This window comes from Polyergus mexicanus, unplaced genomic scaffold, assembly GCF_030449975.1.
Source record: "Polyergus mexicanus isolate NDT 795.1 unplaced genomic scaffold, iyPolMexi1.0 SCAF_26, whole genome shotgun sequence".
Lineage (NCBI taxonomy): Eukaryota > Metazoa > Arthropoda > Insecta > Hymenoptera > Formicidae > Polyergus > Polyergus mexicanus.
Genome location: NW_027223346.1, coordinates 4651563 through 4670300, shown reverse-complemented (window position 1 = coordinate 4670300; position 18738 = coordinate 4651563). Strand labels below are relative to the sequence as shown.

General features: G+C 32.3%; 1 protein-coding gene across 2 annotated transcripts in view; it reads left to right on the top strand.

The window, feature by feature from the left end:
* The window catches only part of Dsb (debris buster), a 35609-nt gene that overhangs the window by 1940 nt on the left and 14931 nt on the right, over positions 1-18738 (top strand). Inside the window, exons 2-3 of one of the 2 annotated variants that reach the window (XM_070314324.1) lie at positions 8489-8743; positions 8823-9397. In XM_070314324.1, the coding sequence (XP_070170425.1) occupies positions 9217-9397 (181 nt within the window). In that variant the 5' untranslated portion in view covers positions 8489-8743; positions 8823-9216. Of the gene's footprint in view, positions 1-8488; positions 9398-18738 lie in introns of both variants that reach the window. The other variant, XM_070314322.1, reaches the window with a different exon arrangement.

Sequence of the window (18738 nt, the reverse complement as noted above, 5' to 3'; positions counted from 1 at the left end):
TACGCGTAATACATCGGGAGATTTTCCTTGCAAGAAGGTGTGATTTATCGTCTGTAGAAAATTGATTATATTAACATGCATATTAAAAATAAACGTATTACTTTACGTTAACGGATGCAATCGCGGAGCTTACACACTGACCGATTTCTCGTGCACTACTTAGGCGCGATCGGATACGAGTCCTTGAAGAGTGGATATTCCGTCGGTTTCAAATGTTCAGATTAGCAAAATCAATGATCCGATATACGTCGCGTCGTTCAGAAGTAGAGGAAACTTTTAAAAATCTTTCTAGATTATGCAATATTTCGATTCGCGGAAAATCGAGCTGCCATAACTTCTCGAATTTATCGAGTGTTTTTATGGATATAATATAGAAATAGTTTTTGTTATTTGATGAAAATTTAAAATTCACCAAAAAATGGATTTTAGATTTGCAGTTTTTTACGACAATGAATTGTCTACGCGTGATAGATCTTGAATAGAATAGAACCCATCTTATCTGAATTCTAGTTGATAATGCATATTTTTTAGCATAGGTGAGATGAGATAATTTATCTTCTTTGTATTCATCAAGTAACGGCGGGCCTTACGATGACCTTTCAATGATCATTCACACGAGACGACTTTTCACCGCGTTTATCTTTTTTTAATGGTATCTCTGTCGCCTACCGATACGTCATATTAGCGATATTTTATTGTTTTTTTTTTTCACTGTAATATTATTATTATCTGCGACTCAACTCCGCCAAAAACACATTATCAGAGCGATATTACCGAAAAATTATGGATGTGGATAAAATTTTTATCGCCGTCTTTTATTGCCGTTGCGGAAACATTAATGGGTATGATATAAACATTAGTGGGTATGATATATATATATATATATATATATATATATATATATATATAAACCTAGCTGTAAAAATTCTACAACAACAGCTCAAAGTTTTAAAGCACTCAATAAATAACGACTTTCTTTAAAAAAAAATTTTTTTTTTTTTTTAATTTTATACAGTATTTCTAATTCGGATATAATCTAGCGAATAATTTCAAATGTGCATATTATTTCGGAATTTCTGATTTATATAGATGTTTCAAAAAAATGTCAAATTGTTGCATCGTGTCCGGCTCATTTTGCGGTAACGTGAAACGGTTGAAGCACTCTTCTCTTCTTAGACTGTTCGGTAATGCGGAAGGAGTAATCATTATTTTCCTCTTTACCTTGTATTGTGCCTCGTACGTGTCATACTGCTGCATCATTACCCGCGAGGCAAACGAGTTGTTGTTGCAGGATAATTTCAGAAATTTCCAAAAATATGGATTATTGTAAAAACAGAATTGCGATTATCGTAAAAACAGAATTGCGTCTGACAACATTGTGCTCAAATTATTGCAATCTGTATATACTCCCCGTCCACGGTTTTTAGACACATAGTCTCGGTGCACTCGCACTTACACGGTTGCATCAAAATAACGGTTTTCATATCGAGGATCGAAGTTTCGGTCCGCGAGCAGATTACTTTAATATTTAATTACCGGAATTGCGCGATGCTTTTCACATCAAGGAAGAAATGGAAAGTTTCCCTCCTTAGCGATCGCCTCTTTTCACGAGTTAATCTTTACTCAAGTTAATATGGTCGGCACAGTTTATTTCGAAATTTGAAGAAACCCCGAGAAAGCAGTTTAACGTCAGCACGAGGTAGAGAGGAGAGGGTACGAGAACATTTGAAACACGATTACGTGCTTCTGTGTAATAATTTTTGCTCAATTTTTCGAGACTACTTTAAACTATTTCAATTCCCGTTGCGCGTAAACTAAAAAGATACATGCCAGGCAAATATATTTTTGATATTGCTACAACAATATCTTAATGCAAGGCAAATTTAAAATAAAATGCACTAATATATGAGACGTTCTTAATATTCAAAAATATTCAAAAATTTTGATGAATATAAGAAAGATATATTTTGCCAGAAAACAAAATGTTCTTATCGGTTTTTTTTTTTTTTTTTTTTTTTTTAATTGTTCAAAGCATGGTAACCGTTTTACAAAGTGTGTAGTGTCAATAAATATATTTGCTGGCATTCAAAACACGAATATGTCGAAGAGAGTCAATGGGATAAGTAAATATTAATGTTGAAAAACAAAGATTTATTGTGATTTAGATAAGAATATTATATTCGATAAAATTTATTTTGATATATAATAATAATAATAATAATACACAATATTTGTCGTTTACAATAGTATTAAAAATATATACAAAACAAACGTAGATATACCTAAAATAAACATAAATATATTTAAAACGTTGATATATTTTAAAAGTTGCAGTTAGTTAAAAAGATTAATATTCTTTCATTTATATAAAAAGAAAAAAACAATAAATTGTATATTAACAAAATCTGTAATTTTAATAGCAATTTTTTTTAATTAAAATTTAAATGACTTAATTATACATAAAGTAAACATTCGCATTTAGTTAGCATGCTTATTAATTAATAAATCAAAAGACTTTTTGATTCTCTGAAGCGACTAATTATCGATGGCCAATTAAATGCGCAGTTGCGGTTCTTCGTGAAAGATGATCTAATTAAAGAAAGCCAATTAAGATTGCATATAATTAAGAAATAACCCATGATCGACGAAACAAAGACCCGTATTATTGTCAACAAAACTGGAACATTAAGTAACCTGATTTTAAAACATAAAATATTTATAATTTTAGTAATTTTAGTAATTTCCTAAAAGTTTTTTTATAATCTGTGAGTATATTGAGATTTTTTTCTGATCCGTCTTACGCTTTCTACATAAGTCACGTACGTAGATATCAGGTAATATTTAATTGTTACAAATTTAAAAAAAGTTTGTGTTTTATTAATATTAATGAAGCAATTTATATCAATATTGCTGTTGATAATATGCTGTTAATAACACTGAGAAATCAACTGACAATAACAGGCAATTTATTATGCAGAAAAAGTAAATATAATAATAAGAATATAAGAGCAAAAACTGTTTTATAGATATCCAAGTATTTATCCATCTAGCAAAAAAAAAAAAAAGAGTGTCATATGTAATTGTGCGGAATATTCCGTGTTGAAAACTCCGCATCACTGATTATTCTACGTCAATAATCTAAAATAATATACATGTATAACAATGCATAATTAATAAACTGAAAGCGAGAGATAAATTGCACAAAACCTGTTAATCTCGAAAATCGAGTAGTAATGAAATAAAGCAAAAACATAAAATTTGTCAATAGAAAAAAAAATAAAATAAATATTGCAAAATAAAGTAGATATCGGGCACACATTTTGTAAGATTTTTTTGCAACAAAGAGTGTTCTTGAAATCGTAAAGGAGTGGAAGGATCGCGTATAAACAGCGCGTAGCACAAAAGAGCACGTTTTATGTAACTAGAATCAAATCCGGCAAGGACGTTTGTCAGAAAGGAACGATAATAATTTACGGATGCCAGGTTGCGTTTCCTTGATGCTCGATCTCTCATTGTCAGCGAAAGTTTCGCGATGCGTCGAGGATTCGAGGAGTCACCGATTGTGCGTGTCATTGCGTACTCTGTCAAGCAAGTTTGGCGTAACGGTTTGGCGGAGCGGCATCGCGGTACGACATCATCCCGGGGTGGTTTCACTTCTTTCGGTAACGTCGGGAGGTCGTGAAAGCTTGATCTAGTTTTAACGTCCGTGCGCGCAATAACAGACGGAAGCGGTGCGTCATGCGTGTCTCTACTCCTGCTTGTATTCGCGAATGGAAAGGCAGCTATCAGACTTCCTTTTCGCTATCGCGAGTTGGAACGACCATCGTATTTAAGGTCATTATCATTACTTAGCTGCGACGAATAGATTGGAAATAGATGTGGCAAAGAGAAAGAGAGAAAAGAGAGAGGTGGAAGTGGAAAAGGAAAATTTTTAACGATGGTGAAGGTTACAAAATAAATAAAAGTGCTGGGAAGATAATAATAGATTTAGTCGTAGATATATCAATCATATACTCACGCGATTCATTATACGAAATACGTACGGAAAGATAACTTTTATACAAAAATATACCCTATTATTATATCGTATAATAATAGATCTTTGTAATCACATAGAAAGATAATATATCAATCACATACGATACTTGCGAAAAGCAAACTTCTGTAATATGTGTGTGTGTCTGTCTATTATTATATAATAATAGAGATCTTTTTCTAAAGAGGATCACAGATATATCAATCATATATTAAATTCATGCAAAAGACTTATACGAAAAATAAACTTGCGTAATATATCCAGGCAAACTGTTTACCACTGTTTACGCGACTCGCCAAATCTACGATGAAGGTTAAAAAGACTTTAGAAAAAATTCGCAGAAGATTAGGGGGTTTGTACGCCATGGGCGTTCTTCGTGAATATTCAATGAACCTTTTGCTAATGGTACAAATTTTACTAGCTTTACTTTTTAGTAACAGATATTAACATTTTTCTACGTAACGTTTAATGAGGGACTATCTTGTTCCTTGATCCTTGATCGAAAGTTACATTGAAAACACCATCAACGTCATTATTGATTATCAGCTATGATTAAGATAACGGGATTAGCAATTAACGCTAACGTATATGTATGCCGGTACGTAGTTATATATTGTTAATAGGCGAAAATACAAGCTTGATCAGCCTAAACTGCACGCTATTATCGCAAAATATCATGCGTTTTGCCCTGCGAGTATCGATTATGCACGACAGTCGTAACAGTATATTAAGCAGAGATAAGCACACATTTTGTACGCACGCATTTAATGAAACAAAATTTACAATTTCTTGCATAGTTCGTGTGGGATCACTCTCGCGCCATTCTTCTTACCTGTATATCTTTACCTAAAATAACGAATTCTCCGAATGTAAAGTATCGTACATTCTATCACGTCCCTTACATTACTGCATTCGTTGCATCTGCGACACAAAGTACAGATTATGATAGGAATAAAAAATTACGATATATCATATAAATGTAAACTTGCGCAGGCAATCGAGGCAGATATGGAATTATCTGACTTACTATCGTCGAGGTGCGAAAGCGGTAGGACCAGTTGAACAATGCGTATGTTGGTTGTAACGGCGCATTAGGCACTAACAATAAGAGACAGTGCCGAGTAAAAGTACCGAAAGTATCGTTGGCGATCGCCCTTGCAAACACGAGACAGAAAGTTGCGACCGTAAGATTGTGTTAGCGCATATCATTTTCCAAGTGCGCACATATACGTTATAAAGAGAAAGAGAAAAAGAACGGCAAATAATTTTACGCGTGATATATCCGAAACGCTTCAATGCAATCGCATTTTTGTAGCAGACGCGTATGTGTGATCATTAATCACTTCTCTAGAGGCCTTGAAGCAATTCAATTATCGAATTTTGTGTATATGAACGGCATTGCAATTTGGGGACCATTCTATGTATATAAGATTCGCTCGAACATCATAATTAAATGTTAGGTTATCATCATTATGACTTACTGGCCATGACTAGTAGAAAAATTGTGCCATTTAATTTTTTTTAGCTTCCTTGAGATGTAAAGTTGATAAAAAAAAAATCTAACGTCGTTTAAATCCTGTTTCCATGCATCTTAGGAAACCATTGCTTATGTTGGATTGCTTGTTCTTGGAAATTGCTTCAGTCATCGGTTTACAATGACGATTATACCTGTGTCATCGTATTTACTGTACAAGAAATACTTCTCGAAGAGATTTAAGACAGACGCGCTAATAAATTGACGTGAATTTTGTTATTTCGGTGACTTTCTGACCAGTCTTTCTTTTCTTTCTATATTTGATTAATAATCCCACAGACAAATGTTGAAAGATTATAAAGAAGAGAATGTTTATTCAAGTTTTTTCTGTTGAGGGAAAACCGATTTAAAATTCGCCAAACAATTTATAATTGAGAGAAAGTATGCGAGTTCTGATACAGGTTGTGTGATATTTAAAGTTAATATAACATTTCATACTCGCAAGACACGCGCTTTAATTTTACAACACGCTCTCGCATTTGTTTATTAATATTATTTCTACGTTCTAATTTGCAAAGAATTAATAAGAAAAATTCTATTATTTCTTTTTTAAATTTAAAATATCGAGATCATAAAGCGTTAATAAAATAAGCAATTTTTAATCGAGTTTCATGATTGAAAAAGCAATCTGCTTTGCATCTCGTTCAACGTAAATACGTATTTTAATCTTGGCTCCGTTAAATATTACAGATTATTTATCTTCTTAATGTAAAGCAAGGAGATATAACGAGATTTTCTGAATTAATTCCATCTTTCTCTTTCAATGTAACCATTATGTTAGTTTGCGTCTTTTGAAAAAAGTACAATAATTAATAAAGTTATGAAGCAAAAAATAACGAAATATCTCGTGTAAAAATACCATTATGAATGATTCTCGTTGTCACATGATATATCAGAGTATCGATGAGCGCCGAATATATGTAATCGAAAGACAAATTAGTTCTATGTTGTATTAACCGATCTGCTCTCACCGGTATTTCCCAAAGTCGTACGAAAAAAAATGGATAAACGCGAAGGAATAAACTTTGCATTTTTAAACGTGACCGTTCTCGTGGTTAACGCCGCTCATTAACGACTCGTCCGTTCAGATTACGTGTCAGCGATCTTAGGTCATGTAAAAGTATGAAGAGATGCCTTTATATTGCATTGTGCAATAAATTTAATTTTGGCGAAACGTTAGATGATTTTTTCAAATAATTATTTTCGTGATAGACTTTGATTTTTTTGGAACTAAGCTAAGTTATGCAACGTGTGGAGCGTAAAAATAAAGGAAAAAGATATTCTGCTGAAACATGGATTATATTTATTCATATCTGAGATCTCACGTTACGCAATTAAGGATTAAAGTACGGTTCGTTTGATGTATAATATTTTTATAATATATTTACTTTTTATATATATATTTATTTTTATAATATATTTTAATTTTATATAATATATTATATTTTAATTTATAATAATACATAATATATTTATTTTTATAATATTAAATATAGACGTATATTTTTTAATTTCATGTTGTTATTATAATCGCAGCAATTGACCGCGAGAATTATTTATAAATTATAATAAGTACAAAACCTCGGTATTTGCGACGATTGCGTGCGTCAGCAATATAATTGCTTAATTGACTGTTTCACTCAACAAGTATCACTTTATGTAACGTAGCATTTATATATTACAAGACGATTAGCACCACTCCTACCCAATATATGAAAAATTTTTAATTAACTTATACGTATCAGATGTTCTAAGAAATAAGTTATTTATACATAGTATTTTAGACATTAATAGTATTTGTGTATTTTTAATCATATTCAGAGAAAATTTTTCTTAACATCTTTTAAACATTATATATTCTACCTCGTAATTAAATTTTGATATAATATAATTTTATTATAATTTCTAGTTATTTAATCGAAAAATAAAACTTTATTACTTAATTTCTCAAAAATATACGATAATTTCATCTTTTAAAATTTAATCTAAAAGAGTATTTAACTGTGGTATTTTCAAAAATTGGATATAATCATATAATATCATATAATCATATAATATATTATTGATTTGCGCTTGAACTAGAACTAGAAAAACAAAATCTTTTTGCTAATGTTGTGAGATACATTTAGAAGCTATTAAACATTTGCAGACATAAACATATTTTCGATTGTATTCTATTGTTGTATTGATATTACTTGATTGCGTGTATTATTTTTGCAGGGCTCCACTTTATTCCGTGATCCTTGCTATAATCGATCGACTTTTTTGCAACACGTGAATTTTCCAGAGAATTTTTTTTCTTTGTTGAATATTTACAATATTTAGTGATTTATAAAATCTTCTTCCCAATATTTATAAAATCTTCTATCTCTCACGCTGATCTCATTGTACTTTTATGTCATATAATAAATGCTTGAAATGACAATCACTGTTTGCAATATTGGCATTGATTGATAGTCATACAAAATTAAAAATAAATCTTTAATAGAAAATATTACATATAATTTACGACAATAGTGAACTATATTTTTACATAATATTTTACATAAATTTTACACATATGATTTGATACAATATTCCATTTTTATGTGCGGTATCGATTTTTACATTATAGTGTTTGTAAGAAAAATGCGGCTAACAGATTATTGTACCTGTTGCAAAAATACAAATTCGGCGATATTTTCATAATTTTGATCAAACGATTTTAATATCGACACAACAAAGTTGTGATGAAAAAGATTTTCACATAAATGGATATTTTGCAGTTACGTAATGCATGTTCGATGGCAAACAGTCGGTTACGTCGCGAAATAGTTTGCTCTTCGTTGTATTTTTCCGGTATTTTCGCGATTGGCGTGGCCGATTTCTTTTTTGCTTCTATCTTCTCTTTTTAATCACGTTTTGGTTTCGCATTTCAGGCAAAAAGCAAGAATAAAGGACCAACGACGAGATCACGACAAGTGAAAGTGAAGCCGGGGTAACGCGCGTCTCACCTGGACCAGGCGTGAAAGTCCAGTGCGTAATACGAACGCAAGAGACACGTGGTGTGGTGGTATCTGTCGAAACCGCGCTATCGACACGACCACGACGACGACGACGACGACGACGACGACGACGACGACGACGACGACGAGGCGATATTGATGATAACGACGGCGATAATGATGACGCAGGTACGCACTCACAGCAACAACAATGCTCGGAGCAGTAACGTCAGATGATGATGATAATGATGATGATGATCCCCTCTAGACGCGCAATTCTGGATCAACGCGCTCTCAATCGCCAATCAGAGCGTAAAGTGATTAATTATAGCTGCCTCTGGATTATATAATGAACTTTTATTCGACTGAGATTGACAGTTTATTCATCAATCGAAGAGATCGACTGTTCGAGGATTATTGAGAGTCGATCTGAATAAAAGTGCGATTAACAAACATTGTTTAACATTATTTCTAAGAAATATTATTAATTAAATAAATTGCAGACAGTTAAAATTAAGTTAAATAAAAGTGACGTGATTGGTTCGAACTAATTGGTGTAGAACCAATCAGTGTCTTTTTGGGTGAGATCGATTTTTTTTATCGATCAAAGAGCTCAAGAGAAAATTCTTCTGCACGATTTGTGAATCAATCAAAAATCGAATATGAAGTTTATCGCATCTTTGTTTGGAACGGGATCCCCGAAAGCGATGGGCAGGCAGTACATGAAAGTCGGCAGGAATGCTCTTTTTGGTGTGAGAACTGACAACATTGACACTATTTGCACCGAAAAAGTGCCGAGGCCGTTATCCTTGCTAATCTCTAAGAAAGGAAAACTTAGGCACGGTGAGTTATTATATTCATTATGTAATACGATAGTTAATGATTGACAGTTTCGATAAGTTTGACATTGAAAGCCAGAAGTCCATCGCGCTTGAAAATTTCTCTCTCTCTCTTGGCATCAATTTTTTTATAATATGTATTTCTATATTGATTTTTTTATTACACTACCGCTATTTTTATTACATCAGTCATTTAGAAACTTTAGAGTGGTAATTTTATTAATCTTAAAACATTAAGCAGCAACGAGGCTCGCTCTTACGTAATTCTTTCGAGTGGTAATCTGATTAATTTATTACAAGCCGTAATTTTTAACCGCGACTAATGATAACTTGTTATTAGATACGCGTGGGATTTATGCCGACAATCAGACCGAAACAAGGCTGCAGCACGAATTATAAATTGCCATTGTTCACTCGTCAACTTTCTTAATTACTTATTATTCTGTAAAGACAATCAAAATTTAACGTCATTTGATTGCCACGAAATATTTAGCTAATTCCAGCATCGCTTGAATACACATATGCAAGTCACGTTAATTGATGAAGAAAAATGGTAGATATAAGACAAACAGTTTCCCCGTGGAGAAACTGTTCAAGTGTTAACAAAATACTTGAATTTATATCAATTTCATCGTTATTTTGCAAATGATATATAATAATTTATTGAATGTTTAGAATGCATTTTAAATTATACGTTATATATTACAGAGTAACACTTACAATTAGTTTCACCAGCAACAGCTGACTTATTAGTGAAATAAATTCCCTTATGTCTTATTTTACAGCTGTAAAAAGAAAATAACTAAATTCACCCTGTGAATAAGTTATATGTTGTTCAAATGGTAGTCCCGTGTAGTCGATTAGGAGCGCGATACCGTACTTCACGTTAAATCCTTGCGAAGTCGCGCCGGCAAGAAGTAAATTTTATCTTTTTACTATGATCTCATTAAAATTTTTACAATTGTCCTTGGGATATTAATTAATTCTTTTTTCTCCGACACTCAATATTTTCATGAACAGTAAGGACTCTCGTGACGAGTGTTTATTTTAAAACTCAATAGTTCTTCTTTTGATAAGAAATCTAATTTATCGATATATTCTTGTTTAATTAAAATGTTTAAGAGAAATATCACTTTTTGAATTTAAAACAAATTACTTTATTTGAAAATAATATAAATGTTTAAAGTAAAAGCGGTTGATATCTTCGGCACAAAACGTGCTTCAGATTTTTCAGAAAACTTTTAATTGGGAGAAAGTTTGGAGCATTTCGCGCAGCTATCTAGATCTAGAATATTTCTACTCTGACCTACGACTACTTACAATGTAAGCTACATGCAGTTGATGAAAATTTCGAAACCGTATCGCAAATATACATGGTACGTTTCTTGATTTGATCTAGATCTGCATGTAAATCTTTTGATTAATTAATTTTGTATTTACTTTTTCTTTTTATGAAAATTTAATCAAGCACCTTCTCTTCTTGTAATTTTTTAATTTTTAATTGAAGATACGGAACATGTGTATGTGTTGTGTGAGAAAACACTTTCTGAAATACTGTATATATTTTTATTTTACACTTTCTTCCATTATAACTTTTGCTTTCGTGAAAGAAAATGATATAATAGTGTCTATCACTTTTCATATTTTCCGGAAGCTCTAACGGTAAAAAATGTTAAATACGGTCAGTTACCGCAAATCTAAATGTATAATGGTATAGCAACACTACTTTATTAGAAGCATGTTTTGATATAATTTGTAGTTTCTCAACATGTAATTTATAATTAAAGTGTCTTCAGGATGTTGTTGATTAAATTCCAGTAATCCGAGTGCAATGATTGCAAGATAGTTACAAATTAGCAAGTCATCTTAATTAAATCATTCTTCATGAATATCAGAATGCATGAAATTCAGTGCGCCGAATAGTACGTTGCTCCTTTCCGCTTGTGCCTCGCGTATATAGAAAAAATATTTGATATTACTTTCAGACATCGAGCAAAGATAGATATATACATCAACATTTTATAATATTATCGATTCTTGCGCGTTAACGAGTCTATATTTTATAACGTGATATTATAATAGAATTAGATTAGATTGTCATTTATTTCTTTATCGAATTAAATCGCACACAAATAAAACTTCTTTAAAAAGTTTTTCTACGAAAAAGCCGTCACGGAAAAATCTGTCGTTAACAAGGAAACCGATTGCGGCAAAACATCTTGTACATACACGTAGGCAATATTAGCCACTCTGTGCAACATACCTAAGGCCGAAGTGCAGTGGGTCAGTGGAACGCGAGTGATAGAGGACAGGTTGCACAGCACAGTTATACGTTACGCATCACTTCGATTACGCTTCACTATCGCCGACATGTTTCACGCTGACATTCTATCGTAAAAGTTTGTTATTTCGAGGAATAGCAGAAATTTTTGATTGCCAGGAATCTCTTAAAATCTTAAAAGAAAGTAGTTAATATATAATTAATACACACACATCATAGACCAATATTATATACGTATACGATATATGTATATAATGTACCAAATGTAAGAAACATTCTCAAAGGGAAAGAGCTTTCTACTTAATTTTATTCGAAGCATTGCAGAACAAAAAGAGAAAGAAAGATATATATATATATATATATATAATACATATACGAAGCAAATATTATAAAATGCAGCGTATTTAATTTAGCGTTAAAGTCTCTGCTAATATTCTAGCCGGCGTTGAAATCTTTGAGAGCGATAGACAGGGAAAAGGCATTTCTTACAACATGTTTATACATTATTCATGTATTAGATTTCATATTATGATTTCGGATTATATATTCCTTCAATTTTTAAATATCGCTGTATCTCTTATAAAAATATAATTGCAAAGCTATTAAAACACACTTGTTTGTTTAAAAACGTCAAAGGGATAAGAAGGAAAAAGAAAGGAAATCCATCTCTGCTTTTTCTATGCCGTTCTGCCTTCTGGGCAAACGTCCTCATCCTACGTCCGTATCCTTCATTCCGCGATACCGTTAGGTTCCGCGAGAAAATACGAGTTTTTGCTCGTCTTGTTTTTATCGAACACGGTGTTAATGGCAAGCATGGCACGATTTTCACTCACGCTTTGCATCACGCGAGATAGACACGCTTACGTAATTCGAAATCTTGTCGTCCTCAAAATCTTTCTTTTAACTTTTCCCCACGCAAACCGGAAATCGGCGCATTTTTGGAATAGTTCCTTCCTCTTTTCTCTTTCCTTCTCTTACTTTTTCTCGCATTGCCGCAAAAAAGAGATTACTACTGATATCATTTAACATCTTAATGCTTTCGCGTTAATGACGAGGTCATATAGTCTGCATGATAAAATCTCACATTAAGCCATCTGTGAATAAGGATCTTTATTCGAATCTTGATAATTGTGCAATCGTTTCGCTCAAGTATAAGATGGTCAAACTAATAAATAAAAAAAAAATTGCGACAAATGAGAGAATAGAAAAAAAGGAATAAAACCGGTTGCCATTAAGAGTGATTAAATCGATGACAGTATATTTTGCGAAATCTTCGCAGTCGGTTATGCGCATTACGAGTACACTCGATAAACAAAACAACTGTCGCCAAAACACTCGAGTAAAATATCGCTAGGATTTAGCGATCGAGAACGCTTGAATAAGGCTCTGATTGAAGAAGCATGATAAATCGTTCAATGCACGGCGCAAATCATTTATCTATTATAGATCGTAGCGAAGCGCGTTGACATTACTATGCCACATTCATAGATCCGCGCTATCGACTTTCTAATATGCTTGTCCTGCAATGAGACGGGGCCACGTCCTGTCATTACATAGCGTCATGATATACAAGTTGGCGATTGCAGACAGGCGAGATATATGTATACGCATCATTATCGTATCACGTGAGCTCGAATTTGACCGCGTTGTGTCGTATCATGTGAAGAAGCGTGGTGTCATTATTTTCCATTTCCTCTTATGGGTCACACACAAGCATATATACGATATATAATACCTGATATATATTCTGTCTAATTTGTCTCGCCTGCTTCTGCTTCGACGTGACAAAACTAGAACAACCAGAGTCTGATTATACATCCTCTATATGACAGATAAAAGGTATTTTGTATGCAGAATATCTTGGAAGTCGTATATTTTCTTTGAGTCATTGGAAGCTGATTTAGACGGTAAGCGTTATGAATGAGTGAAAATTGGAAGTTTTACGACACTAATTCTCAGACGAGAATGGAGACAATCGGTGAATCTCATATTTGATATCGGCAATTAACAAATTACGATATAAAGTGATGTTTCATTGATAAGAAGCACTCAACGCTTTTATATTCTTTCTGGAAATGATTAAAATTGTTTCCTGATTTTTTTCAAAATGTTTGTGCATTAGCGATCTAAAATCTCAGTATATATTCATATTTAACGTAAGAAAAAAATTAACAATCGATACGTCTACTTTATTTCGAGTTCATATTTAAATTATTGATAGATCACTTTAAATTACTGATAGATCACGGCTCTGTTATCATAGAAAATCGCGCTATTTTCCCTTATTACGGAAGTTATTAACACACTTACATCAATCAAATTACATCAATTTTCTTGCGCAATGAAGGCTTTAACAAGAAGGTCACAAGTGGTATTAAGTATTAAGTCATTCCATATGCAAGATTATTTAAAAATAGAATAAAACTGTATGCAAAAACAACATTTTCTATCTTTTACATTGACGTTTTGCAAAAAAGAAAGACAAGTTTTAAAATAGTGTTGCAATGATTATGACTATTGATTATTGACTATCGATTATTCAAGTCTATTCGGTTTTTATCGTGCAATAAAAATACATTAATGGCAAAATTATTTGGTCGCATAGATCGAGATAAGATGAAGAAGATAAGCTTTTAGTTCTGTATATAGAGAAACTGGTTTATATATATATATAATGATGTAAGATGTATATATATATATATATATATATATATATATATATATATATATATATACACACATCTTACATTTGGACTTGAATGCAATTGAGATTAAATCTTTTTGAAGCTGTATTTTATATTCTATCTCATGATTTTATTAAATATTCGCGACTTAATTATCCTTTTTTTATAGAAACTTCAGAATTACAGCGAGTTTCAGTTTAATTGATACTTCCGTGTAAAATAATCGTATGTTTGTATAATCGTAAGTAACAATTTTTTATATAATCTTAACATTTAAAAAATCGTCAATCGTCATTCTCATTGAAGTCAGCGGTGGTGAGTTTTTCCGTATAGATATATCGAATTTACTGCTTTCTATTTGTAGTTCTCTTCCTGTACGAGAACAATCTCGCATGTATACTGCTAAATACTCTGAACGAGATAACATAACTAATAGTTTAAGTGCATTTAGTAAAACATCTAGCAAGCTTTTATATGGTTGTAGAAAACTATAATTAACGAGTTAAATTAACTTTACAACGCCAATGTAATATGATTAATATTGACTTTAAAACATTAAAAGAGCGCTTTCAAATGCGTGCCAATTTTCTAAAACAAAACGCGTATTCCTCTTTTTTCAGCGGAATAATCTAGCAATTAAAAATTCTAAATGCCAATAAAATTTAATTCTATTGTAGAACTTTTAATTTTTTTTTTTTTTTTTTTTTTTTTTTAAATTGTTTTTTACAATATTGCGCTACTTCATATTAGTAGACTTTCTATATGAAACGTGGTGTCCTTACAGTCGATTGCATGGCAACCCAAGGTCGATGATTTCGTTAGGCCGTTGTACTCACTCGAGAAGTCGAGATGGTGGTTCGAATGGCATGAATCCGGTAACAAAAGATCGAAGGTCGTGGAACAAGAGATGTCTGTATTCTTGCACGGTCAAGATCGTGTGCTCTTTATTTCACTACTAGTTCCCGAAACAATTACAATGACAAATTCGATGATCTTGAGATTTATAAAATGAAAATTAATTTTATTGAGTTATGATAATTAATTATCAGATATGATAGAGATATGTCCAAGACAAAATGAAATACAGAATCAGGGCGTCGGTAATTTAATGAATTATTTAATGTTATGAGATTAAGATCTATTGTAGAGACATCAAGAGTAAGCCGAATTTTGGCAAATATATAAAAGTCAAATAATATTTGAAACATCTGGAACTTTTAAAATTGTCATTTCTACTATGTTAATTCGTATAGTTTGCTATGAGTCAGTACAAATCAATATTGTGTCCTTAACTGTATGATTATTTCGCATAACGATATGCGGAAAATTCCCGCGCGAGCAAACAATATTTCAATTTACGTCTTTTCTGCTTGATAGACGAAGCTTTGACAACACCCCGATGAACAAAGTTCATTCATTGCTCTTTGAAATCCGTTTAGCGTTAATTTTCCATTTCAACGGTAAATTGTATAAAAGGAAGTTTGTGTAAATTCCTCGAATCATTGTCATAGAGCAAAACACTCTCGATGAAGTCTGTCAAAAAATAGCAAGTCATTGTCGCGCCGATTGATAGTGCATAATGAATAATCGAATAGTGAAATAATAGTGAAATAGACTTCACCATAACACACAAAGGGTTAATACTAAGAAAATTTAAACTATTATCTAGTGTTAAAAATAGAGACATTGTAAAAAGGGCTAATACGTCAAAGAGTTGTTAAACAGAAAATTGCGGTAAATGTAAGGCAAAGGTGATTTGAAACGGAAGGTTCTTACGTATCGAAGGTTCTTACGATGTACTGGACGGTGATAGTTGACCGTGACGTTGAATGACTCGTATCTTGTAAAAAAAAACATACCGTCTAAGATTAAGAAATCTCCAGGTGCACTGCACCATAAGAAACCAGCCGGAAACAGCAAGCAGACCCAACTGTTTTGCGCAATTTTGCGGTTGCGCGACCTATCGCATAACTTGTATTAAAATCCTATAGAACAATTCCGCCTGTCGTCGAGTCCGTGACAATCAAATGCATGAGTTAATGTATTATATCAACAAAGACATTGTACTTATTTAGCATCGTTATATTTTATGTTCTTTAGCACCTAGATTGTAGATTACTTTGACCTTAGAATGCCTTAAGGTCTAAATCTTATACTCTCCGTGTAATCTTCACTACTAGAATAACTGCAGAGTCATGAAATAAGATTCATTCACACTTTGAATGAAACACGTGTGTATTATCAGCTCGTCGCGAAAAGCTTGCTTCGCTGCGGTTTTACGCTCCATTCGATCTAGACAATCCCTTTCTTTGGAATGCACAGTTGGAGTTACAAAATCGTGGCTGTCCAAACAACATAAATACGCAGCATTATCGCGTGCTTTTTACGCGACCGTTTCAAAACGCCAGTGTATATTATTCATGAAGTATATAACTGGTGCGAACACGACAGGTTTGGCCACTTTAATGATTTTGAGATCACTTTCACCCATGGCCAGGGCTGGCTTCAGGCGTTGGTCCAAGAGGCAGTCTTCTTGTCAATCAACAAGTCAAGAAGAAACGCCTACAAATTATTCTGTTCTTATCTTGACCAGAAAATTAATAGATCAATTAAAATATCTTTATGTTTTCTCTTGATATTTAAATTTAACAATCATAAGAGTGTGTAATCTAAGAGAGAACAAAATGTATGAAAAATTAAGAAAGGAACTTGTCAAATATGATGGTGTGTAAAAAGAGTTACATTGTAAGGAAGTAATATAATAGAATTTAAATATTAAGATTCAGTATTTATTTTCGAAATTGATCTTATAATCTCTTCTTTTCTCTCGCTTTCATGTTGTAAAGAAATCGTTTAACTTTATCGTACGTTAAGTAGCATGTTTAGATTCACGTAAGACTATAACTTATATAAAGGAAGAATGGAGAAATTCAGGTAGCTCTTGTAAAATACTATTGCCCATAATATATGTATATAGTGATTGATGATTAGGTTTGCGTTAGGGTTCAATGATTGCATAAATATAGTGAAACCGGCCCTGTTCACGGTCCATTACTGGCAGATCCACTACCGACCGACTCTCTCGGTATGTAAACGCATACTTTACGAATCGACACCATGAATATCCTCGCATCCTCGCGACGTGTTACGTACAATCATTAAGCAACTGCGAAACCATGAGATAATAAGTGGAAGAGGTGCCAAAAATAAGTATGTTACGTCAGACAGTCTTTGATGTGCAATCAATATTGATGGAGATATCGTAAGGACGAGGTCAACATATTTCATGGAAATTCCGTTCATAAATTCTTTCACGTGTTTTAATAATTTGAATGTGTTATCTAGGTGTAAAGATCAATTCTAGATAATATAAGGTTAAAAATTAATAATTTAATTAAATAGAAAATATAATTTATCGGAAAGCTGAGACCAACTAATTTCAAGTATAGTACAATATATTTAGATTAGAAAATCTATAACAGCTCGAGCGATGCGATACAAGTAATAATCTAGAAACCAAAAAGTCCAGAAATTAAATCTATCTTAAAGAAAAAATAGAATAACATTTCTATAAGAAGAAAATAATTTTTGGTATATATATTCGATTCGTCATAATTGCAACGAGCGTGATACACGTATATATCTCGTATCACGCTCGTTGCAATTCCGACGAATCGAAACGTCATCAGACAGATATTAATGAGAATGGAGATCATAACTCATTTTAAATCAATTTAAATGAGATTAGCTTTCTGGCATGTACAAAAAAACTAAGTCGCATACTCGAATTTTGAACTTTGCTACTTTAGTCGCTTCCTTATGTCTGCAAGAAGTGCGTTAGCATAAAATCGCTATGAAGAATAACAACGGATAAAAACGGAAGCAATTCCGAGAAGGCAACGAAGCTATAATAGTGAAAAAAAGCGCAGGTTATCACTTCTAATTGCCGTCTCAAGACACTTTTCTTTTTATTTTATTTTTATTAATGACTGATCAGGTGTCTCTTCTTAAAACATAAGTGAAAAATAATATCGCTAGATAGATTATTTTCCAGTGTACTATATTGTCGGTAGTGTGCATTATATTCAACAAAATATAAACATCAAAGCAGTTTAAAAGTTTTCCAACATATTAAGTTGTCGGAAAAGATTTCCGAATTGTTTATATTTTTATATTTCATATGTATTTCACTATATATATTTTATTTACAAATAGAGAGAATATACATATAGAAAACATTTTTCCGAACAAATCAATACGAATGTATTTTTATTTCGTCAAACAGTAATATATGTATTTGTTGCGCTAAGCTTGTTACATATACACACACACACACACACACACACACACACACACACACACACACACATATATATATTT